The sequence below is a fragment of the Cydia amplana genome, chromosome 20, assembly GCF_948474715.1.
Source record: "Cydia amplana chromosome 20, ilCydAmpl1.1, whole genome shotgun sequence".
In the NCBI taxonomy this organism is placed as follows: domain Eukaryota; kingdom Metazoa; phylum Arthropoda; class Insecta; order Lepidoptera; family Tortricidae; genus Cydia; species Cydia amplana.
In genome coordinates this window covers 7,072,149-7,099,034 of record NC_086088.1, presented here as the reverse complement: position 1 = coordinate 7,099,034, position 26,886 = coordinate 7,072,149, and the positions used below count along the sequence as shown (strand labels likewise).

The 26,886-nt window shown below is 37.4% G+C and overlaps 3 protein-coding genes across 3 annotated transcripts in view; 1 reads left to right on the top strand and 2 right to left on the bottom strand.

Annotated features, from left to right (window-relative positions):
• Nucleotides 1-26,886, bottom strand: part of LOC134657499 (uncharacterized) — a 486,313-nt gene that overhangs the window by 399,568 nt on the left and 59,859 nt on the right. The gene's annotated exons all lie outside the window — the stretch shown is intronic.
• LOC134657504 (general transcription factor IIH subunit 3) lies at nt 2,490-14,360 on the top strand. Its single transcript, XM_063513078.1, has 9 exons — nt 2,490-2,584; nt 2,736-2,916; nt 9,172-9,270; nt 9,618-9,714; nt 10,511-10,627; nt 11,759-11,887; nt 12,514-12,649; nt 13,488-13,524; nt 14,241-14,360. Exons 1-9 carry the CDS (start codon nt 2,569-2,571, stop codon nt 14,299-14,301), a joined length of 873 nt encoding a protein of 290 aa, XP_063369148.1. The 5' UTR covers nt 2,490-2,568; the 3' UTR covers nt 14,302-14,360.
• On the bottom strand, nt 18,328-20,580 carry LOC134657615 (uncharacterized). Its single transcript, XM_063513182.1, has 3 exons — nt 20,398-20,580; nt 19,009-19,213; nt 18,328-18,513 (listed from the first exon to the last, which is right to left on the bottom strand). The coding sequence occupies exons 2-3, from the start codon at nt 19,189-19,191 to the stop codon at nt 18,328-18,330; spliced, it is 369 nt and encodes a 122-aa protein (XP_063369252.1). The 5' UTR covers nt 19,192-19,213; nt 20,398-20,580.

Here is a 26,886-nt window from a genome sequence, read left to right as displayed (position 1 = left end):
TTCCACCTTTTTATAGTTTCTCCATAGAAACCAATAAATGCTAACTCGGCAGTGATTTAGATAGGATAGACTGTGCAATTAAGTGTTACTTTAAACGTCAAACTTATTCTTCCAGTTTATGTTCTTAATTATACTTCCCGGAAGAACAAGAACCTCATGCTCTCATGCTGCTGTAGTCCCTTAATTGCCACAAACAGAAACGAAATTCCTAGCTGTGGATGTGGCTGTGGTATTCCTAGGTGTGTGTGTTCCTGACTGTGGGTAGCAGCCCGCTACCTAAAGTCAATATATCTACGCTCACAACTGTTAATAAATTTTAATTACATTTAGTGATAAGCTAGGCATTCTAATTAGTTTTAAATAGGTATGTTTGTAACACAAAATTTGCATATTTGGTGTAATTGTCAATGTACATTAGTTAATAAATAAAACTATTAGCCTCTCTTTCCCCCCATGCTCATTTAATACAAAAGTTCTAGGACTAGTCCTAGCTATCCTATCTCAAATCAAGCAACGCAAGCACGACGTCCAAACTTGATGAATTCGACGCTATGGCGCGCCAGGAATGTGTTCTGACAAATATATATGTATCTGCCTCGCTTTAACAAGGCTCTATCTCTTACTAGTGACCCAAGACTTAGGACCCTATGGCTGACAACCATATCTACATCGTGACATCTGTCTACGGGGACTAGACATATAATTAATTAAATTAATAAGTAGCCATGTGGGCGTTAGGACTAGTTTAAGAACGCGTTTCATTAATATTGATTACTTAAAACTCTGTAATCGGTAGCCCGTTTAAAAGCATTTACATTCGATGATTTGGGACATCTGATTAAGAACTGTCACACTCTGTTTAAAGAATGCGACGAGGTACCTCGTACCTATAATTAGGTGTACAGAATGTACAGAATATTTCTTTGATACATTTCGTAACATTCGTGATAAAAGTACTCCACTGGGGCTGCGTTCCAGACATTTCTTTTCGATAGCCTTATGAAGGTATAATTTATTTTTCACCTCAGCAGCTCGAACAAGGGTACTTTGATACTTAAAACAGTGAGCAAAATCGCATTTTGCTCACTGAGTGAGACAAAATGAGCAAAATGCGATTTTGCTCACTGTTTTTAAGTAGCAAAGTACCCTTGTTCGAGCTGCTGAGGTGAAAACTTAATTGTTGGTATATCTTAAGAAAACATGAGTGAATAGGTAAGTGATGAAGAAGGAATACATTTTTCGGGTTCTCTAATATGTTCTCACTGCTGAGGTGAAAAGTTTTGTGAACTACACGAGATCAAAGTTATTAACATCTCGTGCGCTTTTGAGTCCCTTACTACGCTCAAGATTCTAAATTAGATTCACTCGCTACGCTCGTGAATCTAGTATAGAATCTTTCGCTTGCACGGGACTCAAAATAAGCACTCGAAGAAATATCAAACTTTGATCTCTTGTTGTACAAATAACTATAGTTTTGTAAACCTTAGCCTTGTACGCGCCTGTTGGAATTATATTGCAATATCGTTTCTAAAAGTTTTTCAATTATAGTGTGTCAAAGGTCTGTTTGATTTCAAACATAGACAGAGAGAATCATACTATCTTTGTCTAACACTAGTACTAGCACCCAAAAGAAAAGGATGAGTATAGTTTTTTTGTTCCTATTTACTGACAAGATTTGGTTGACCCAGTATAGTATTTACAGGATTTTATAATCCTACCTCCTTAAAAAACGTGTTGTAAACTATAATAAAACTTGTTACTGTTTGGTTGTACCTAAACACTTACCTAAACCATATAAAGTAAAAAAAAACCGGCCAAGTGCGAGTCGGACTCTCACACGGAGGGTTCCGCACCATCAACAAAAAATAGAGCAAAACAAGCAAAAAAAACAAGCAAAAAAACGATCACCCATCCAAGTACTGACCCCGCCCGACGTTGCTTAACTTCGGTCAAAAATCACGTTTGTTGTATGGGAGCCCCACTTATATCGTTATTTTATTCTGTTTTTAGTATTTGTTGTTATAGCGGCAACAGAAATACATCATCTGTGAAAATTTCAACTGTCTAGCTATCACGGTTCGTGAGATACAGCCTGGTGACAGACGGACAGACGGACGGACAGCGGAGTCTTAGTAATAGGGTCCCGTTTTTACCCTTTGGGTACGGAACCCTAAAAAAAGATGGTTTCATAATTTTGATTTAATGGCATATAGCCTAAGTTTTTCATGTGAAACTGCCAGAATGTAATAGCAAAATATTGTAAAAAACACAACCAGCAGTTTATATATTATACACAACTAGTATAATATTCTTGTTTGTTACTTATTGCGTCTTATTTTATTATTTGGTATTTTTAAATTTTGAATACCCGAAACCGAAAACCGAACCGACCGAAAATAGTATTTTTTTTAATGGCAATATAATAAGATTCCAGTGTCACACGCCAGTTGACAGATGTCAAACTTGTCAAAGTCAATGATTACAGCTTGTGTTGTGAGTTTTGTTGCGACTAAACGAAGCCAAAACATTAATAAATTATAATCTACCAGTCTTAAACCTATTGCAATCATGACTGATGACGACAGTAAGAGACTACCTATAATTTTTTTCCTCCAATTGACACTCTTTTCCTTTAAAAAGATACATCTTAAACCAGGAAATTCTAACCTATAAGACTACATTTTTAATGTTTTGTTTGATAAGAGCTGTAATACAAACCGTACCTGTCGTTTTAGGTCCTTCCGACTGCAGCCTGCTTGTGATCGTAGTAGACACGAATCCGAACCAGCGGTATATTATTGAAGACCCTAAAGTGCTCACGAACTGCCTGGACGCAGTCATTGCGTTCGCTAACTCGCATTTGATGCAGAAGTCAAAGAATCAGCTGGCAGTTATTGGATGCCATTTCCACAAAAGGTAAAAGTTATTAAAGTTACCACCATAAGCAATAAGATGTACTGTTAACAATTAATTAGGCAATTAGCTAAGTTTACCCATCTATGTTTTAAGGGAGTTCCTTCTGCCAACAAACTGTCCTACCCTACAGTTTGGCAGAAGAAAAAAAATATGTATATCAGGGTTTATTTTATCTGAATAAATGATTTGTTTATTTTTTATTTATTTATTTAGAATAGAATATAATAAATTTATTGATAATAACTAAGAATACAGTAGCATGCACAAAAGGTGTCCGGTAAGCCCCAAACTAGGCTGAGCCTGTATCTTGGGACTCAGAAAAAAGAGTAAGTAACAGATGGCACAATGGATAAACTAAACCTAAGGGCTCATTTAGACGGCGCGCGTACTTGTATACGATTTTAGTTACATTGCGGACCATTGAGGTTACATCAATTCAGCCGACCAATTAAATAACGCAATGTAATGTAACTCACATCGTTAACGTTCTCGCACCGTCTAAATGAGCCCTGTGACAAGGTGTGAGACTTATTTGATAACTAATTTGCTTGTTTTTAGCTGTTGGCATAACTTGTTGGCAAACTAGTCTAAATCTTCTTAATGCACTGATCTTGCATTGATAATGAATCCTATGAGTGCATGAAACTATAGTTTTCATCTCCACATTGCGCAGTGGTATAAGTAGGGTTGCCAGATCGAAAGGCGCTATTATCGGGAAAAATATAAATTTTTCGGGATTTTGGGCCTTAAGTCGGGAAAAAAACCATTCAAATTAAATTAATTGTAATAAAAACAACGATATTTTACATTATTGGCACTACGTCAGCTTCTCTGCCAAATCTCGCCACGCGTGGGGGCGCGCGCGCGCTGACGGGCTCGACGCGGGTCGCTTGCTCGCTCGACAACAGTTCGGAACTTGAAATTATTGTTTTATAACGTGAGCTGTTTTTCGGGACAATTTTCACTTTGTCGGTAATCGGGAACACATGCTAAAAATCGGGAGAATCCCGCCGAATCCCGACCATTTGGCAACCCTAAGTGTAAGTACTGGAATGGCTGAGTGGATAAATTACCATGGGCCTCAGGGTATATCAGGGGCCACTCATCAGTTTTCAACACAGCAGCGGTAAGCAGGTGTTAAAACGCTACCATGTTACCGCCGCATGAGTTACCTACATAACATATCCATCCAGTCAGCAGCAAAAGCAGCTTCAGTTGAGGTGAGGTGTTCAAAATTACTTGAAAACACTCTTATCATGCCCTCCCATTCCGAAGGCCGTATAATTCTTTTTAAATCGATATCATAGATGGCGCTATATGTCACAATCGGCGATAACGAAATTTTTATCTTACAGATTAAGATGTATTAAGAGACATTTAAAGTGTCATAAATTAAAAACATTATAAATGAAATACAAACATTAATAACAACACGAATTCAATGCATTCATTTTCAAAATTTGAAATCACAATTATATCGCGACTGACTACGTTATGAACAACAGCGCAGGACAGTTATGTGGAGCTGTCGAAGTAATATTGAATATTGTCACTAGATGGAGCCACCACGGTTCTAATATGTGGAGTTTGATTTAGAATAATTACATTTGAGTTATGAAACTTATGAATTACGAAATTTAGTACATAATGTAAAAAAAATAGATCGGTCGATAAACATGCCTACTCTAAATGAGTACCTATTTTTTTTAAAGTAGGCCTGACGTTAAAATATAAATTTAAAAAACTCGTAAGCCGATGTTTTTCAAAAGAAATGAATGCTTTATTTTTAAATACAATGCAAGTTTTTATTTCGCTTGATGTCCAAGTCAAACGCACATTTTACTCCTTTATTGACCGACGCGTTTGCGAAGGTCTCCGTTTTAACTCGGGCCAAATTTCGTTTGAGGAGAACGTTCTCCTCGGTTTAATTCTCAACCGATTCTCATCAAATTTTGTGACCAGATTCTAGGATAAAATAGTTTTTTTTTTCAATGTGATTATTTCAAAATTGCGGAAACAAATATGTAGTCGTATCAATATTATAAGAGCATTTCTTTTCTTTTTGAGATATATTTACAGTGCTTGGCAAAAATGTAGAAATGTTGTAATGGTATAGGCGGTATTTAGATATGTATGTAGGTTTTTACTCGAAAATAAGTAGCCAAATTTCGTCAAATTGGCTAAGTGCTATCATGGCGCAGTTTGCAAACAGTTGCTTTGATGCATGGAGGTTCCAAGTTCGAACCCCAGTAAAGTGCGCTGCTAACTTTTTGTAAATTTTTACACTTATATTATTGTATTATTATTTGTGCAAAGCACGGGTTAAACGTATTCGTTTCATTTTTCCAATCTTTTATTAAACTTTTTGTTAATTTAGTTTTCCTAAATAATTCTAAACGGCGTACCCATATATTTTTTATTCAGTTTTAAGCTATGCTCGCGAGGTCTACAGTTTATTAATTTCCTTGTTGTAAACGACGATCGGCTTAAACCGCGAAAATCGAAGTTTGCAAACTTCATGAGGTAGAACAAACTAAATTGACAGCGATTTTGATAACACAGACTATGCAAGTGTTCTTTTAATTACATAATCTAATAGAAGTTTGATGTTTAAAATAACACTAATAAAATATGCTTGGTATGACTCATGCAACTATCTCTGTCACTCGAATTACAACTTAATGTTAGTAAAAGAGCCCAAAATTTGCAATATTCGGTGTTCGCGGGTCGCGGGGCCTGCCTAGTCGAATTTTTGTTGACGGACAAACTCCGACAATGACTGCACTCATGACTACGACGGGAAGTATGGGGGTGGTCATGATTTGGTCATGGACTGGCCACGGTGTGACATGCGAGTTACCCTTGAAAAAAATGCTACCTAGGTGTTCGTATTTCCAATGCAAGGTCATGACCGCCATGACTGGTCAAAAGTCGATGTTTCGTTTCTAAACTGAACACAGTGCGCGTTTGCAAACTTGAATTGACAATACGGTGTGTTATATCTATAGGTTTGTATTTATTTTTAATTTAATACGAGTACTTATGTTCTCAATCGCTCCAGCGTCTCAAGGCCGCACAGCGACGTGCACACGCACACTCGGATTAAGTACTAATTGTAAGGTGCGTCTGTGTGCTTACAAAAACTACCATACAACTAGGTACATAGGCGTGAACGGCCACAGTCATTCGTGCCGTCCTCTTCTTCTTTCTAATAGGAGCGACAGGGACAGCATGCACGGTTTGAAACTTCTAACAGTTCTAACCATGTTAATAAAAGAGGGACGGGCAATATATCTCGCCGCGAGATACTGTCGTGCCTATCATGGGCTAGCCCGGCTGTAAATATTTGTTTTTAGTGCAAATATTTCCTTTTTGTATTTTAAAATACTACAAAATAAATCGTGTTACTGCCGTTTGTACGAGAATGTACATTTTTAACATGAAATAAATGTTTAATAAATAAATAAATATTATAGGGACATTCTTACACAAATTGACTAACGATACAAATGTGTAATATACAATTAATACTTAAATACATAGAAAATATCCATTACTCAAGAACAAATATCTGTCTCATTATATAAATAAATTACACTTTATTTTCAATATAAAAAAATCGATCGAGTAGGTAATTCAAGGTCACTTTTTTTGTAACGTTGTGGACCTGCTACTTACGGGTTAAACACCCTGACCATGGAAACCGGCATACCCTTATTATTTTCCCTCCTCTTTTTTATTTCCGAGACTTGGTGCGCGACTGACACTATCAATAGCTGGCGCGCTCGAGTAACATTTTTAATAACTAATCCGTTTTGTATATATGTTTTCTTAGGTACAGTCAGCACCAGAAGTTGCTAAGCGGGCGAGGCGTTCATAATTACCTTGACGCGCTCTTATTCACTTAACAATAAAGTCGCGTCAAGATTATTTTGAACACCTCGCCCGCTTAGCAACTATTGCTGCTGACTGTACATGATAGGACAAGTACGGCTACCATTAATTGACATTTGACTTTTACGCCACCGACTGCGTGAACTCGATCGCACCAATACATCAATGCGAGTGCGAGCGAGATAGACTGCGATCGACTTCATGCAGTTGCTAGCGTACCTAAACGTCAAATGCCAACTCATGATAGCCGTAGCGAATAAGCTACAAAACTTTTAGTAGCTAAATAAAAAAATGAATAAATCGGAAATACAATTAGTTTATTTATTAATTTAAAAGCATGGCAAAAAAAAACGTTACACACATTTTTTATTGCAATATTACGAAATAGAATGTAAAACACGCAAAGCAACGTACATATATGGGGCATTATCTATGAAAAGGGACCTTATTGTCGATGGCGCTTACGCCGCACAGCGTCGCGCGGCATTGTATTTATATCAGAGCATCGTTAATAACGGCGTAAGCGCCATCGACAATAAGGTCCCTTTTCATAGATAACGTCACATATGCTACTTAGGGCGGTGCGCTTTTTTAGTATGGGATTGGCGGATTGGGTATCTGCATGTACTATGTAATTATGTATGTACTAGTATTTTATGGGGCATTATCTATGAAAAGGGACCTTATTGTCGATGGCGCTTACGACGCACGGCGTGGCGCGGCATTGTATTTATACCGGAAACCGGAGCATCGTTGATAACGATGTAGGCGCCATCGACAATAAGGTCCCTTTTCATGGATAACGTCACATATGATCTGTGATCCTTACAAAATACTTACTCCTTCCTTTCCTATATACATGGTCTTTTTAGGGTTCCGTACCCAAAGGGTAAAAACGGGACCCTATTACTAAGACTCCGCTGTCCGTCCGTCCGTCCGTCCGTCCGTCTGTCACCGTGTCACCAGGCTGTATCTCACGAACCGTGATAGCTAGACAGTTGAAATTTTAACAGATGATGTATTTCTGTTGCCGCTATAACAACTTAACAACAAATACTAAAAATAGAATAAAATAAAGATTTAAGTGGGGCTCCCATACAACAAACGTGATTTTTGACCGAAGTTAAGCAACGTCGGGCGGGGTCAGTACTTGGATGGGTGACCGTTTTTTTGCTTGTTTTGGCTCGACTCGATATTTGTTTATGGTGCGGAACCCTCCGTGCGCGAGTCCGACTCGCACTTGGCCGGTTTTTTATTTCATAATAAATCTAAGAAAATACCGCGTAGTATTATATCTATATCTCTAGGTACTAATATGGGGCATTATCTATGAAAAGGGACCTTATTGTCGATGGCGCTTACGCCGCACGGCGTCGCGTGGCCTTTTATTTATATCTGAACATCGTCAATAATGGCGTAAGCGCCATCGACAATAAGATCCATTTTCATAGATAACGTCACATATAAATTTAGATTTTAATATGCGCATATTTTTTCAAGTTAATACTTTCGATTTTATTTAACGGACGTTAAAAATAGATTGTTTCGTCGGCGCGACCTTGGGCTTTGGGCCTCTCAAGGCCATGTGGACGGCACGCGGCAATGCAACGCTTAGCTCCAAGAATTATTTTATTAAAACAGATCATACCGCAATGCCGTGTTCTTTCTGCCCTAATGTGAAGCATAGGTACGTGCTAGTAGTAGATACCTTCAAACCAGCATAAGAGTCCTCTTTGATTATGCATTATTATTGTGTATCTCAAAGTCACAGTTATGCTGGTTTACCCGAACGCTTGTCGTGCCGATTTGCCGAAGCAAGGTAAGCGATAAGAATACGACAAGAATATTTACAATACAAAAAATATAACAAAAAATTAAAAAGTCAAATTGATTTCATAATCGTAAATTATTTCAAAAAAAATAATAAAAATAAATAAATTTCAATTTTGTCGCCGATGGCTGAAACGCCCTCTAGTAATGATTGACCTTAAAAATGAATGTGATGTGTAGGTTTAGTGCGTGAAAGCTACAACAGATGTCGCGCGAGAGGTGTTTTGACGCCATTTCAACGCATGTTTGTCGTAAGAGTTTTATTAGCTCCGTGGGGCTCCGTGCGCCATCTAGTTTGTTACTGTGAACTAAAAAATTGCCTACAAGTATTTGCTACTTAGGACGGTGCGCGTTTTTAGTATGGGATTGGGTATCTGTACTAGTATTATATGATCTGTGCTCTTATTCTCTTAATAATAAAGTTCTACTTAATTATTTTAATATGAACACTTCAACCATTTAGCAACCTCTGCTGACTGTTCAATACCATTGTTCAATTAGGAAAATTGAGAAATTTCTTTTGTTTTTCAGTGAATATTTGTATCCTTCCCCCGGGAAACCACTGGATGTGCGGCAGATTGATGGACAATATGAATTGTTCACTCTAGTTGAGAAGACCATTAAATCAAGGTAGCATTATCCAATCATATCATTTTATCTATTTGAGTATAGAATATTGATTGCCAAAAAACAAAAAAATTTGAATCAGAATTAATGTTAAAACACATTGTTTAACCTTTGGGTGCCCTGTGCCATTATATATTAGTATAGAGTTGTGTATTGTTGGTAAAACACATCCATAAATGCCTATGTTCCAAAAATAGTTAAATCCTTTCAACTTTGGAAATAAATGTTTATTTTTTATTTCCAAATTAAAAGTCACTCAAAATCAGTTTTTGCCCCACTATAAGCCCACATTACCCACATAATTAAGTGTAGAATAAAGATTACTTATATTTCGCCCTGTTATTTTCCAGACTAGTAAACCTAATAAAGAGCCAGCCACAAGAAGACAAGCCCGGGGAATCTCTGCTTGCCGGAGCCTTAGCAATGGCCCTCTGCTATATTGGAAGGGTAAGTTAATTTTTGCTCTAAGCTAATAATGCGCTTGAACCATGGTATAATTATATACTCCGCCTGGTACTCTCTTCCGACCACGATGCGACCACGTGACTGACACAAGCCTACGTCATCATGCGACAGCGCTATATGATAATATGCGATAGCGCTATATAAAGTGGCAATGTTATTGTGACGTAGGCTTGTGTCACTCTAGGAAGAGAAGACCATGTTTTATTAGACTATGGGTTGAACTCACGTATTTTTAGTCACTCGCACAACATGTTTCAGAGAGCGTAGGTCTCCATTTTCTAGCACTAACAGTGCATAAGTAGCGTTCACGAAGATCGCACGCCATTAAATTGTATTATTAGATTTATTAGCCTAAGCTAACGACGCATTATTTTTGAACAACCTGTAGCGAGTGTAGCGTATGCAGATGATTAGGGAGTATTAATGCAATGTTCTGCCGCCAGAGTGCAGCACTAGCATCCATCATAAACCATAGAGTAACTTATACATACCTTAAACTGTTTTTTGACAAGTTTTCACAGACAATAAATATGTCATTGATACATCAAGGCGGTTTGTTTACAAAGGGCCTGCCGGGAAACACGAAAATTGAAACTCAGCTATCTGCCTCTTCATCGCTTGAATATGCAAGAGTGATAGAAGGTTTGATAACAAAATTTCGACTCTCGTTTGCGGTAGACCCTTAGATTGTGACGCATTGTGGAAGTGGCGTACCCCTACGCAGAGTTTTGCGTAATATTCCCTATTGATGCAGTCAATATTTTTGTTTGTTTTTCAGATCCGTAGACAACTAGCGCCAGGCGTCCGAATGAGCAGTCGCATCCTCATAGTGACCGGCAGCTCGGACACCGCGGCGCAATATATTAACTATATGAACGTCTTCTTTACTGCTCAGGTAAATTGTTAAAGCTTTATACAGGGTGCCATTTGAGTCGTGATCAGTAATATGTTTTTCTAACTCCATAAACAACGAGGAATTTAATGCTCCTACTCTTACTAAAATCAGACAAGTTTTTTTTTTTTTGTTTATTTTTTGTAATTTATTTTACTTTTACAAGTGGCAATGTGGTATTTAAACAGCTTTGTAAGATATTTCAAATGAAAAATTAAGTAAATTTTATTTCTAACTGGGACAAATGACAAAATTGATGTCAATGACAGTTCCGATTCAAAGAGGCGATTCAATTTACTAATTTAAATATCTTCATAAGCCGTTGTAATATCCTAAATCCACTTATAAAAGTAAAATAAATGACAAAAAATAAACAAAAAGTTAATAACATCTTGTCTGATTTTAGTAAGAGTAGGGGCATTAAATTGCTCGTTGTTTATGGAGTTAGAAAAATATATTACTGATCACGACTCAAATGGCACCCTGTATACTTATCGTCCCAAACAACTGTACTGTACAGTCAGCGGCAATAGTAGCTAAGCGGGCGAGGTGTTCAAAATGATCTTGACGCGACTTTATTGTTTAGAGAATAGGAGCGCGTCAAGGTAATTTTGAACATCTCGCCGCTTAGCAACTTGTGCTGCTGACTGTACAATACCAAACACAGACATTTATGAAAGAAATGGGAGGAGGCCTTTACCCAAACGGGATCCCCGTACCTCAAGAAAGTAGAAAAATCAACCGAAACAACAATAGCATAAAAACATATTTTAACTGTATTTAAAATTTAAATGAAACTAAATAATTGATAATAAAGAGAGAGGAGCATTAGGACCCGCTGACAGTTGCCGCTATAACAACAAATACTAAAAACAAATATTTAAGTGGGGCTCTCGTACAACAAACATGTTTTTTTTGCGTAAGAGCGTCAGTCTGATTTCATTCCGAAATCGGATGACGGAGATCGGATCTAGCGCGTAAATTACCATAGAAATAGTTCTACGGCTACTTCGGACCATATTTTCACGGGTTCGGATCGGATTCGGACCGGACGTAGTGCGAAACCGCTCTAATGGTACGCGAGTCCGACTCGCACTTGGCCGGTTTTTTTGGCACAATCTATTTATATTACAGAAGCAGCAAGTGCTGATCGACGTGTGTTCGCTGGACAAGCACCTGAGCTTGCTACAGCAGGGTTGCGACATCACTGGGGGACTTTACCTTAAAGTACCTTCTCTGGAAGGACTGTTACAGTATTTGCTGGTATGGGAAAATATTAAATACTGAACAAAATTTTATCGGGACTACTATCGCGAATTTATTTGTTAAATTTATTTCCGACGCGGGTTACACTGATTTGTTTGCGGATAACAAATAATGCCGGCTGTACACACTCGTCGAGAGCCTCTCGCCAAGAGTCTCGTCAGCGCTCTGACCCAATCGGAGAACGGCGAGACGAGACAAGTAAGAGCGAGACGAAGAGGGAGCAATATGTACACACTATCGTTCTCGGCCTGTCTCGGGGTGTAGAGCCGGCATAATGAATTCGCAATAGACCTGATTAAACTATGTTTTAATATATGATCCAAACGCGAAGTTTTAAATGTTATAACTGTTATAAGGCACTATTTTTTTAATCCCTTAACTTCCAGATCCTAACCTTTTGTACGCCAAACGGCGCATCCATTTGCCGTGCCACTGACACCACGGGGGTAAAATTTAGTTTTGTGAATTAATAATGCCAACCTAAAAGTGGGGTGTTTTTCAGTAGATTTTCATCAAAAAACGATCGACTGCAAATGCCGTATTTGGCGTCGTTGTTACGATTTTGCGTTGACGTCAATTGCCGTCTGTGGCGTTCAAAAGGTTAATACTTATAATGTTTCCAGTGGGTTTTCCTACCTGAAGCGTACGAGCGCAAAGCTCTAGTGCTCCCTGGTGGAGGTCGAGTGGACTACCGCGCCGCCTGCTTCTGCCACCGTGAACCAGTGTCCATAGGCTACGTATGCTCCCTTTGTCTCAGCGGTAAGTCACTTCGAGTGTGTTATTTTATTGCAAGAACTCTTAACTAAAGCGCCTTCCGATTGAAAAGATGCCACTACCACTAGTAGCATTGACGACCAGACCCTAATTAGGGTTCCGTAGCCAAATGGCAAAAAACGGAACCCTTATAGATTTGTCATGTCTGTCTGTCTGTCTGTCTGTCTGTCTGTCCGTCCGTCTGTCCGTCTGTCTGTCCGTCCGTATGTCACAGCCACTTTTTTCCGAAACTATAAGAACTATACTGTTGAAATTTGGTAAGTAGATGTATTCTGTGAACCGCATTAAGATTTTCACACAAAAATAGAAAAAAAAAACAATAAATTTTGGGGGTTCTCCATACTGTGAACTGAAACTCAAAAATGTTTTTTTCATTAAACCCACACGTGTGGGGTATCTATGGATAGGTCTTCAAAAATGATATTGAGGTCTCTAATATAATTTTTTTCTAAACTAAATAGTTTGCGCGAGAGACACTTCCAAAGTGGTAAAATGTGTGTCCCCCGCCTGTAACTTCTAAAATAAGAGAATAATAAAACTAAAAAAAATATATGATGTACATTACCATGCAAACTTCCACCGAAAATTGGTTTGAACGATATCTAGTAAGTAGTTTTTTTTAATACGTCATAAATCCCCTGAATACGGAACCCTTCATGGGCGAGTCCGACTCGCACTTAGCCGCTTTTTATTTATAAAATAAGCCCGTCTGCTTGTAAGACCTTTCATCATTATGCTGATGCGAGTATTTGTAAGGGTGTCTTTAGAAAGTCAGTGAAAACACAGGAACGCTAATTTATAACTTACACTGTTTCCATTTCAGTATTCTGCAAATTCAGCCCGATCTGCACAACTTGCCAGTAAGTATTGTTTACCCCTAAAAGTGCGTTACACTCGTTTTATAATCTTTACAGTGGTTTGTTATTCTGAGTTAACTTTTCTATTATAGTATTTTATGCAACCGTTGTTTAAGAGAGGTCAAAAAAAGCGAGTGGCGTGAGTAACAATTTGAGGCGAAGCCGAAAATTGTTAATAAAGACGCCACGAGTATTTTTTGACTCAGTTAAACAACGTTGCATACAATACTTTTTCTACGACCAAGCACTTACTTTGAAATAAAATTGTAAATTTAACTAATAATTTTTAATTCAAGAAGTAGCAAAAATGGAGGGTACGGGCGGGAAAAGAATGAATGAATGAATGAAATTAAAAAAATAACATGTCTATGGTTGATGATGACATTTAAAATAAGGTTGGCAACACTGTATTTCATTCAATATTTTTTAAGTGGTCATTACACGAAGTATCGTAAAATCGCCAAAAAGATACTGCGTGTATGCACAAATACTTTTTTGGGGAATAGACTAAAGACTTGTCTTGACAACTATAACATAGTTGTTTAAAGGTGTGTGTACGACCTTTTAAATGACAAATAAAAGTACGGGAGTAGAAAAAATAATTAATCAAATCCTCTTTGATCATAATACATTTATTTATCATAACTTTTGAATAGGTACCTAGGTAGGTATCTGTTTGTTTTCAAACCGCACTAAATATGGCCATTTCTTTTTTGCAGTACCGTTTTCAAGATCGGCGGGCCGCCCATTAAACCTAAAAAGAAGAAGCTGAAGGTATAGTTGTAAACAAATCATATATTTTTCTATTAGAACTAAGTAATTTATCTTGATAATAATAATAATGCTAAATAAAATCTCTCCACAATCAATTAATTTTATTTGACAGACCAAATCACAAAATTGTATGGTAATATTTGAAGTATGTATAAGCAAAGAACTATTAAGTAAAATATATGACTAAGAAAAATGAGATGGCGTTTTACGGTACGATCCTGTTTGTTAGACCGTCAGGTGACAACCAAAACTCACTAATTACAAATAATTAAACAAAAATCAACTTTGTTTTGCTACTAATTCGGTTTACTATGGCTCTGATAGTATTTAGTGAGTTTTGTTTGTCATCTGACGATATGCGGTAACTCTTGTCAAAAATACTTCAGCTGTCAAACTCAGAGGCACGTTTTCTTTAGACCGTACATACATCTCTTTTAGGTAGGTATTATCAATAATTCTTCTCTCTGCACCAATTGTAGGTATCTTTGTTTGACCCTATTATGGTTGATTGGTAGGGAATGCCATTTGGCTTTAAGTCCGCCATTTGTACATTGCTGTATATATTTTGTGCAATTAAGTTTAAATAAATAAATTCTTTGATATAGGTAAGTTAATATTTCCCAAATTAGCGTAGCTAAGTAGCACTGAAATCTAGATTGTTAAATTTAATATAGTGCCCCCGAAAAACACAGATAGCATATCGCTTTCAAAAGCAGCCGCAACATTTATAAATTAGGCAATGTTTATAGAATTATTAACAAGATTGCATATCTTTGCCGACGTATTATCAGAAATTTAATGCACCTCTTACTCGTAAAAATACTGTTTAATCAATTTAATTACACACAAAACTTATTTTATCTTGGTGATATCAAAGAAAATGGTTTATTTTGGTGAATTACATAAAAAATCATAATTTCATCTAGCATACAAATTAAAATCAATTACCTATCTAACGTAAAGTTATTCACATTATTGGCGTAGCCTTATGATTATCACAAAAATAACATAAGTAAGTAGGTACCTACTTATTACTCTATGTAAACCTCCTTTTTAAAAGTCGGTTGAGAATTAATTATCAGTAAAAATATACGCGTGTCAAGTACATTTTCAACAACAACAACTGGAGAGATTTTAACAAACTTAGAACCAGAATGTTGGTCATAACTCATAAGTATATATATGTAACTGTAGAAACATTATTAACATATAGAAGAGCGAGCAAAAATGCGCGTTTTAGATGAGAGATAAGACCTAGCTAGATCGATTTTTCGCCCCCGAAAATCGAAAGTAAATTCGTTTGACCCGTTTCCGAGATAGCCGAAATATATATGCAAGAATTGCATTCTATGTAACTACTTATGTATATACCTACATAATATTAATATTATTACCTACACGCCTTTTTGAACTATTAATTATACGAAATGTCTAAGATTAGGTACATCTAATCTATGTATTGAAAATTGATAAATCGTAGCCAAGTATCATCATCATCATCATCCTCGCGTTGTCCCGGCATTTTGCCACGGCTCATGGTAGCCTGGGGTCCGCTTGGCAACTAATCCCAGGAATTGGCGTGGGCACTAGTCTTTACGAAAGCGACTGCCATCTGACCTTCCAACCCAGAGGGTAAACTAGGCCCGTATTGGGATTAGTCCGGTTTCCTCACGATGTAGCCAAGTATATTATTATAAAATTAAACTACATATGTGATTACCTACTTACTAGTTTACACTAACAAACCATTTGTTTAGCTTACTTTCTGGATCTTAGAGGTTTTTTTTTAATACAGGTTTTGGATCTTTAGATTAACATGATTAGTTCTTATAAAAAAAGGTCACTAAAAATATTTTCAAATTTATCTTAGGCATCATAGGCACGAACGTATCACCCGCCGCAAAATTGCATGGCCACTTTAAAACGGACAATTGTGACCGATACAAAACTCAAACTGAGGGGCTTCCGCGAAAACCGAAATTCGCAAATTGCGGGGATCTTTCTCTTTTACTCCAATGAATGCGTAATTAGAGTGACAGAGAAAAACCGGCAAAGTGCGAGTCGGACTCGCGCACGGAGGGTTACGCACCATCAACAAAAAATAGAGCAAAACAAGCAAAAAAACGGTCACCCATCCAAGTACTGACCCCGCCCGACGTTGCTTAACTTCGGTAAAAAATCACGTTGGTTGTATGGGAGCCCCACTTAAATCTTTATATTATTCTGTTTTTAGTATTTGTTGTTATAGCGGCAACAGAAATACATCATCTGTGAAAATTTCAACCGTCTAGCTATCACGGTTCGTGAGATACAGCCTGGTGACAGACGGACGGACGGACTGACGGACAGCGGAGTCTTAGTAATAGGGTCCCGTTTTTACCCTTTGGGTACGGAACCCTAAAAATGCCCGCAACTTGCGAAATTCGATTTTCGCGGGTATAGCCCTGCAAGACTTTGCGTCCTCGCGCGTAAAAGCGAGCGAGGCGTAACATTAGTTCTTGGGTTTGATGTTTTTAGGGTTCCGTAGCCAAATGGCAAAAAACGGAACCCTTATAGATTCGTCATGTCTGTCTGTCCGTCTGTCTGTCCGTCCGTATGTCACAGCCACTTTTCTCCGAAACTATAAGAACTATACTGTTGAAACTTGGTAAGTAGATGTATTCTGTGAACCGCATTAAGATTTTCACACAAAAATAGAAAAAAAAACAATTAATTTTTGGGGTTCCCCATACTTCGAACTGAAACTCAAAATTTTTTTTTTTCATTAAACCCATACGTGTGGGGTATCTATGGATAGGTCTTCAAAAATGATATTGAGGTTCCTAATATCATTTTTCTCTAAACTGAATAGTTTGCGCGAGAGACACTTCCAAAGTGGTAAAATGTGTGTCCCCCCCCCCCCCCTAACTTCTAAAATAAGAGAATGATAAAACTAAAAAAAATATATGATGTACATTACCATGTAAACTTCCACCGAAAATTGGTTTGAACGAGATCTAGCAAGTAGTTTTTTTTAAATACGTCATAAATCGCCTAAATACGGAACCCTTCATGGGCGAGTCCGACTCGCACTTGGCCGCTTTTTCTAGTCTCATATCGTTGTCCTGTCTTGCTCAGTGATATGGTTCAATTTTGATTAGCAGAAAACTAACCGTACGCTTTAGGTGTACATCCGTAATTTATCTAACGGCATTGGTCGTACCAAACCAAAATGCCATTTTTTTTAACTTATCACACATACTATTAGCTGTTAGAGTCCGTCTAAGCTAACTATGCACCGACTTTGACGTGACAAAATGTGACAGTGTCACAAACGGGGTCCCTTTGTTTCCCATAAAGTTTTAAGTCATAATTTATTGTTTGTCATATTATCATTACTCATAAAACTGAAACCGTTAACTTTTCAGGATCCTCGTAAGGTTATCCTATAGATAGGTTAGGTTTGTTTTCAATTTCAATTTCAAAAACTTTAATGTCTAAACAACACATGACAAAATATACAACTAATACTAAAATAGACACATTTCCAGAATAAAAATACAACATAAACAACACTAAATTAAAAATATAACTAGTTCAAAATAATAATAATTACACAATCAATAGTTTTATGGCAATCCTGAAGAGTGATGCGTTTCTGAACCAAATAAATTATGACGAAACGAAAATGCGGACAAACAATACATTATGACTTAAAACAGGATCTATTGTAAGGCTTCTATTGCCATTTTCAATTATGTTTTTTTTCTCTTTTTTTCCTTCTCTTTTTGTACGCATGTGTGTGTGCGTAGGTGCTAGCATTAGTTTTAAATTTAATACTTTGTAACTACCTGTGAGTTCCTGTAATTGGCTTCCTGTTTTTAATCTTACTATCTATTTAAAGTTTGTAGCTGTTGGTTCTCCTTAACATAAATAAAAATAAAATAAAATAAAAACTTTTTGGGAAGCAATAGAGACCCGTCACATACATCATTGTGGCGACATTTCCACGCGTTGCAGTTGCAAAGTCTGCACAGTTAGCTTGGTCCAACTCTAGGAAGCTTCCAACTTGTCAATTTTATCCACTTTATCCAATATCTCGAACGCGCTTTCGATCTCCTCTTCGGGAGATTTTGGTTCGCTAGGGCTCCCGTCAGGTTCGGACGCAGACTCCACAGGTTTGACGGGAATGTTTACGTGGTACTCCAGAGTTTTTGGTTTTTCTACAGGAGCGCAGGTCTGAAAAATTTTAATCACATTTTAGACCGTTGGTAGGTAAACAAATCACAACATTCAAAATGCGGTACCACATTATATCTGTACATCTAGGATATTTTTCAATATGTGCAATAATATACCTATACATACAGTCGACTCTCGTTAATTCGAAACTCGCGAATTATCGAGAGTTTAAAATATCAAATGGTTCGAAATTTTCGAGAAAAATCGAATTATTGAGTAATAATCAATGATTATTTAAATTCATTTTTTTTTATAATTTCAAAAGTAAAGTGCATAAGGTGCATACATAAACGAGTTAAGCGTCATAAACGCGTGCTGTTCGCCACGACTAATAATAGCACACCGCCTACTAGCAACTCGTACCTACCTACTAGTACAAGCATACCAGCCTTACACAGCTGAGCCGTTCTACCTAAAACCGCTTGCATGGCCTGTATTACCCTCGATGGCGCATTGTTAAATTACAATGACGACGAATTCCAAAGCTCTTACCTCTCCATAAAGATCTTTAGCGACACTATGCCTCTTCTTATTGGCCTGTTTCATGCGGCCCGACCGGGAAATAGACCATTTCCTTCTATCCTCGACCACCGACACATCTCGTTCCTCTAAGCCCTCTTCTTTTTTGCTGGCCCGCCTCTTCTCTGGCTGGAAGAAGGACATCAACTTGTCCATTGTTTTAGTTTTAGCACATGGTCTGCAAATAAAAAAGGAAAAGAACATGCAATAGTCAAAATAAGTAGGTAGGAAAGGAATCATAATCATGGGCTATTTACAGTACGGTACCGACCTAATGACCAACACGACCACTCTGACAAAAGTGTGACGACAAAGAAGAACGAACACTAATCAGAGTTAATCCCGATTCTCTTTTTTTCGCTATACTCTTTAATTTTGTAATGATCAAAAACAGAAGAAAATTATTTTTTTTACAGTTACGCCCCTCTGATGCATGCTTAGTAATATTAAGTTACCTATTTATTAAAACTTTCTTGTACGTAAGAAAAGGAATAAAATGCGGACTTTGGGTATTAATTAATACCCAATGTGATATGTGAGGGGCGCACCCCACTGGTTCGAAATTCAGAATGTCTGCCTAAATTAGCTACCTAGGTTTTACCTATACCTATAGCTACACTTCATGGCGTGTCAAGATTAAATTGTAGATAGGTCCTCATTGTTTGATCTTTTTCTAGGTTAATTAATAATCAGCAACGTTAATATTATAATTGATTACTTTTTTGTATCTACATAAATAATCATAGTAGGTAGGTTTGTACGTACCTACAGCAATAACGTATCTACCTTAAGTACCTACTAGTGGCTCTGTGACCTCGAGAACCCCCATGGCTCCGCCATTTTAAAAGATTTCTAAAAACATAATCAGCGAAATAACTCAATACCTATTTCTAATTATCGAACCTGCTCACCAAAGTTCACAAAATGCGGTTGGAAAACGCGATCTGTACTTTATAGGAGAACATCCACCGAAATATGCACAAGCATTTTTGCCTAAGGTGACATCTTGGTCATGCATGATCAATTGATCAGCGTGAGAAACATAAGGTCAATGTGGCTAATTTCGTCATAGAGACTATTCTGTTCACGAGCGTATATTTGCTAAAAAACATTTGCTTTTGATCCCTGAAACTAAAAGCAATCCCTGCTTTGTCGATGAATTTATCAATTTTGTTCGTTGTTCGAGACACGGACGGAATAGAATAGCCCATATGGCCGAATCTTGCGCATTATGAGCAAAATGTCGTTATCTTCCTGTTTTTTAATGTTTTTTTAGCAAAGTTCCTATGCTTGTTTGCGCTGCTGGAATTAAATTAAACAAAGCTCAATTGCTCAACTGAAACCACACTGAAATATACTCACATTACTCACATAAAATCTTCAAACACTGCACTAAACACTCTAACTTATCTAGGCTTAGTTCCATACATTAACCGACTGATTATCAATCAACTTTGATTACAATCACTAATCGCAGAACTTAAACGCCTGATAAGTGCAACGCGGGCCTTACCGGCCACCAATGAATGCATTGTGTTACACAGCTGAGTTGTATTTACGGAACTTATCTGATAAGATATTATATCGATGTAAGATAATGAGCATGTATTGGAGTTATCGTTTCGATCATTATATCTTTTTGCAAAGATATCGTTTGGTAATGTGCTAATTATGATGTTTTACAAGTATGCTTTTTGGAACATTTTGTTACATCTTAAATTCGGCCTGCGACTTAGTCTGCGTAGAACTACATAATACAGTCGCCATTAGATATATCGGAGCGGGCTGCACACATCATACTCAAAAATATGTCCAATAGCTCTTATGTCAGCGAGTTAAGAACTATGGGACATATTTTTAAGTAAGTTATATGCACCCATATTATTACACTTGACTGTACCTACTCAGTACAAGGGCAAACCTAATTAAAGAAAACAAAGGCATTGAGACTCAATAAAATATTTATAATTGGTTTAAAATATACACAATAGACAAAATATTAAATGGAGCGTTGTATTTACAAACTTGTCAAATTAGAAATTAAAATATAAGTATTCTAGCAAAACTAGGCGATTCGAACCACTTATTAACGACTTTTTACCTTTTGGACGCCAATGACCGATATATCCGCACCGTAGGTTCAACGCCAAAGACCGATTAATCGGTCACAGACCACAGAGCAACATAGAACTACGTGCATATGCATAAAGTTCAATTTCAGTTTTGACACTTCGGTGACGTGGCGTCAGCGTGACAGCTTTTGTGTTTGACACGGCGTCGAAAAGGTTAAACAAATGACATAAAGAACTTTATAGTAAAATTAGACAAGTAGACCAATCTACACATCAATATCAATTTGCCCCATCGGCTGGCGAGGAGAACTTAGAATCACTCTTTATATATTCATAGATGGAGTTTAAAAATAGACCTTATAATTACACCACTAGGTCTAATTTATAACGACCTATAAAATGTCACTGCCAAAACACCATTATTTTTCTTTTAAATTGATCTACGTCTCTTCTTTTACTATGGGCGGTGAAATGGTCGAAATTTTGGTAATGAATTATTTCATTAAAGATTTAACGAAATAAGGAATAACACATTTCTACATGCTACTGACTTAGGTTTTACTCCATTTCGAATATGTATAAAACCCCCTCTATATGACACGATTTAACTTTCAACTTCGTGAAAGAAGCTTAGCGCCATACAATTTGTATTGTGTAATGGGGCGTTTCCATGCTTGTCCAATCTCTGCAAGCAATTTTAATCCACCTCAATCCACCACATAAGGGCGTCTTAGGCTGCGTTTCCATCAGAGATGTGCGAGGATGAATATCGAGGGATGTTTGTTAACCTTTTCCACGCCGTGTCAAACACAAAAGCTGTCACTCAGACGCCACATCATTGAAGTGTCAAAACTGAAGTTGAACTTTATGTATATGCACGTAGGTCGATGTTTCTCTGTGGTCTGTGGCCGATTAATCGGTCTTTGGCGTTGAACCTACGGTGCGGATATATCGGTCATTGGCGTCCAAAAGATTAAGAACCAATAGAATCATTTACCTAATATCCTCGCTCAGTGCAGTTCTAGTCGGTTTCTATTGGTTCTTAACAAGCACATCCCTCGCTACGCATCACCGCACATCTCTAGTGAAAACGCAGCCTTAGTTGTGATTGAATAAGATGTGTGGGACTAAGAAAGTATGATGCCATCGATTTTTACAGCTGAAATATGGGGCATTATCTATGAAAAGGGACCTTATTGTCGATGGCGCTTACGCTGCACAGCGTCGCGCGGCATTGTATTTATATCGGAGCATCGTTAATAATGGCGTAAGCGCCATCGACAATAAGGTCCCTTTTCATAGATAACGTCACATATATTGTGCTGTACAGCACCATATATTTTGTGATCTCATTATCAAATGTCAACTTTTGACAGAGTTACCGCATAATGTACGGAACCTTACAGCGCCATCTACATTTGCTGTCAAATTCGAGGTTTGACGAATCTTTGGTTTAACAAAGCTTGTCAAGCGTGGAAATAGGGAGTATTACTGCAATGTTTTGCCGCCAGAGTGCAGTACTAGCGACTTAAGTATACCATAGAGTAACTTATACATACTGTACCTTAAACTGTTTTTGACAAGTTCTCACAGACAATCAAATATGACATTGATACATCAAGGCGGTTTGTTTACAAAGGGCCTACAGGGAAACGCGAAATCGAAACTCGAAACTATCTGCCTCTTTATCGCTAATTGAGTATGCAAGAGTGATAGAGAGGTTAGATAACAAAATGTCGACTCTCTCGTTTGTGGTAGACCATTAGATTATGACTTTTTGTGGGAGTGGCGCCCCCTACGCAGAATTTCGCGTAATATTCCCTATTCACCACGAGGGGTATTAGATATGCCCCGTGACATACAAAAGCTACCAGATTGGTAAGAATTTATAAACTGTAATTAGAATTAAGTATTCTAATAATTATCTACTTAATAGTCTTTTAACATATTCACTGCCAGCGTTTTCGTAGCGCCACGCCGATCCCAGCGTTTTCCCGCTTTGTAGAGGAAAGCGACTTCGAACAGAGAACACACCGAGCGGGTTCCCGGCACTCAATGTGTTAATCGGCCCCACAAGCACAGAATAAGTAATAGTATTATCATACAGAACGGCCACGCACCGCCCCGCCCCGACTCGCATTACCTCGCCCCGCGCGACTGGCCGCGACGTGAATGTGTGCGTAAGTCGCTCTACTGAGAGCATGTCAGGATTCCGTCAGAAACTCAATGACGCGTGTACAGACGTGCCGCGCACACATATAAACGCAAATCATTTTTGATGTATGGCGTGTCCGCCCCGTGCCGCAAGTTAATGAAACTGAAACTGCGTCTCTATGCTTTTATTTCTTTTTAGGGTTCCGTACCCAAAGGGTAAAAACGGGACTCTATTACTAAGACTCCGCTGTCCGTCCGTCTGTCACCAGGCTGTATCTCACGAACCGTGATAGCTAGACAGTTGAAATTTTCACAGTTGGTGTATTTCTGTTGCCGCTTAACAACAAATACTAAAACAGAATAAAATAAAGATTTAAGTGGGGCTCCCATACAACAAACGTGATTTTTGACCGAAGTTAAGCAACGTCGGGCGGGGTCAGTACTATTTTTTGTTGATGGTGCGGAACCCTCCGTGCGCGAGTCCGACTCGCACTTGGCCGGTTTTTTTTTCTAGCTACATAGCACCTAGGAGGTGATTGTCATATCTATTTCATTTATATTTTATTTTTTTAATTTATGGGATATGTGTCAGCATTTCACTTCAAAACTATAGCTGGTCAACCAAATCTTGTCAGTTAAAAAAGGCGCGAAATTCAAATTTTCTATGGGACGATATCCCTTCGCGCCTACATTTTTCAAATTTGCCGCCTTTTTCTACTGTCAAGATCTGGTTGACCAAGTATAGCATTTTATATACAGAAAGCAATAAAACCCAAAAACACAGTCTTCGATTTAAGAAACAATAATTAAAAGATAAAAGTACGCTACTAAATATTTACAAAGTACATAATTATTACAAATTAAAAAGTATTTAATAGGCAGTAAATCATTAAACAAAGTTAAAATGGTTTGGAATAGTAAAGTAATGCCTGTTCCTATTTCTATCGCACGCGCATAATTAGCTATATTGCTGTCCCGCCCATGCCGGCGGTAAATGCCTCAGTGCGAACGGGACAGCAATATAATTATGCGCGTGCGATAGAGATACATAGGAACAGGCGGAGCAATGTACGAAATTCTTCGTGCTTACCGTCCATACTTTACCTGAAAATCTTAATATTTATTTGCTAAATATTTGACAACTATTTCATTCATGATCTAACTCTGCTCGGCAAAGTGTGGCAATGTCATGAATGTCAAATTTATATGATAATATGACGTTTATAATGACACTCCCTCACTGTGTTCTGTTGTCGGTGCAAAGTTAGCTTAAACGGACTCTTAATGTTATTTTACAGTACATATGGGGCTACTTTTCCGCACTAGTGAGTAAAATAGCACTTTTCGTGCGTATGTCGAAACTTTAAAGTGCCATATGTACTGTAAAACGTTGTTCGATACACGTGCGAATAGGTAATTCGCAACTCGTGTCGATTTAAAACACTCCCTTCGGTCGTGTTTTAATTTATCGCCACTCGTTTCGAATTTCCTCTTTTTCGCACTTGTATCGAAAATAACTATTACAGTACATATGGCCCTATTTTCCCGCACTAGTGCGTAAAATAGCACTTTTAGTGTGTATGTCAAAAGTTTAAAGGGCCATATCTACTGTAAAACGTTGTTCGATACACGTGCGAATAGGTAATTCGCAACTCGTGTCGATTTAAAACGCTCCCTTCGGTCGTGTTTTAATTTATCGCCACTCGTTTCGAAAATCCTCTTTTCCGCACTTGTACTCGTATCGTAAATAACTATTTTGAATAGAATTTTAAAGCTATAGCAACACAGTGCGATGTCACCGATTTAAACGTAACTGATCACGAATCAAATAGTTGTGACAATAAACTATGTACATTTGTACAATACCTGTCCCTACTTCGTTTCATCCCAAGGCACTCAATCGTTTATCATATAACCAGTGGCGGTATCATAGTCGCATTTTTATCACTTGTCATGTCATGCGTCACTTCCGCACTTACATATTTGTTAGAACGTGACAGGCATGTTGACAGATGATAAGAAACCGAGCATCTTAGCCCTACGGACTTTATTATACCGCCATACTAAATTATGTAAGCGGAACATTTTACTTGTTTCAAATTATTTAAATTATATCTATATTATTGTTTGGTTTATTGTGTTAATTCTAGAGACTTGTAGATACATAAGTTCATATATTTACGAGCGTTTCTTTTATTTATTGCCATTTTTATATATTGTGGATTTTTTGCCACTTTTGTATTATTTCTACTCAGAATCACGAGCTCTTTCGATCCTAATGGGATAAAAAAATGTCCCAGTTTTTTCCCTATTATGTTACCATTTCCCCATACACTTTGTATGGCGGTAACAAAAAGGAAAATTTAAAAAGTGTATTGAAATTTTAGGACACTTTTTTTCTCCTATAAGGATGAAAAGGGCTCGCGATCTTGACTAGAAATAACACAAAAGTGGCAAAAAAGGTCATAATATTTAAAAGTGGCAAAAAATAAAAGAAACGCTCTTACCCCCCATACTCAAAAAAATTACAAGCCTCAATTAGTTAATTTATGTTTACAAATATAAAAGTCAAAATAAAGATTAAGTAAGACAAACGATTATTAGCTATTTGAGATTTAAAGCGCGATTATGAGTAAGGGGGTTAGACACGGAATTAAGAGCAGATAATTTATTTGTATTTAAGACGAAACAGGAGCTGAGATTTAAATATTTTAGGTACCTAAATATACCCGACTCGCTAACGGAAGCGGCTCCTAAAACTAGTGCGATAAGGACAGGGCGAAAAATCTTGCGTAAAAATCTCAAAAATCGAGGTTTCGTACACGACTGTTTCCTCCTCCAAAACAACCAATCGTAACCAAATTTGGAAATCTAAATGATTATGAAATTATCTGTGTCGGACAGTTTTGTTTTTTTGGCTAATTGATATCAGTTTTGAATACTACGCCTCTCATTGCGGCATAGTCAACTAGGCCATTTTTGAAGGGCTCTAGCGCCTTAAAAAACAAAAATATAAAAAAAAAAAACAAAACGGTCTGACACAGATATTGACAATATTAATCTGTGTTGAAAAAAATCATTGCTCTAGCTTTAAAACAGTCGAGTACGTTTGTATGGAGAAATGACCACTCCTGTTGCCTCTTAATTCCTTAAGTTTGCTGTATGGTGGTCGTGAAGTTAATCTTCTGAACTTTGTTATAAAGCATTATTTTACATCGTATGTGCTGCCACAAATAAATGCAGGCTTACGGTAACATTCACAGCTTTTCACGAATTTGTAACTACTACTAACGAGTAGGTATATGAATAAGTGTTCATTAGAAGACCTTATCGAATTGATATAAAGTTTATTATTGTTTGAAAAACACAAAGAAAACGAAATCGTACATATACCTATCGAAAGTTTGGCATATCATGGTCAAAAGGCACAAAATAACATCCACAATCCACATATTAAAAGCAACTGTTAATCTCCTACCATTCAATTTATTATGTAGACTATAATCTGTGTATACACTAGCACTAGCCTAAACAATTTATAAAATGCCACGTGATTCAGACACTTACTCTCAAATTTATATTCACCAACAATGAATCCTTTATGATCATGACTTTTCTAACCCAT

What these genes read in the sequence shown, in the direction of transcription:
- LOC134657504 (XM_063513078.1), top strand. An exon ending in ACGTCTTCTTTACTGCTCAG is followed by an intron (nt 10,628 to 11,758) that starts GTAAATTGTTAA and finishes TTTATATTACAG; the next exon opens with AAGCAGCAAGTGCTGATCGA. An exon ending in GACTGTTACAGTATTTGCTG is followed by an intron (nt 11,888 to 12,513) that starts GTATGGGAAAAT and finishes TAATGTTTCCAG; the next exon opens with TGGGTTTTCCTACCTGAAGC.
- LOC134657615 (XM_063513182.1), bottom strand. Translation starts at nt 19,191, where the DNA reads ATGGACAAGTTGATGTCCTTCTTCCAGCCAGAGAAGAGGCGGGCCAGC. An exon ending in CTAAAGATCTTTATGGAGAG is followed by an intron (nt 18,514 to 19,008) that starts GTAAGAGCTTTG and finishes AAAATTTTTCAG; the next exon opens with ACCTGCGCTCCTGTAGAAAA.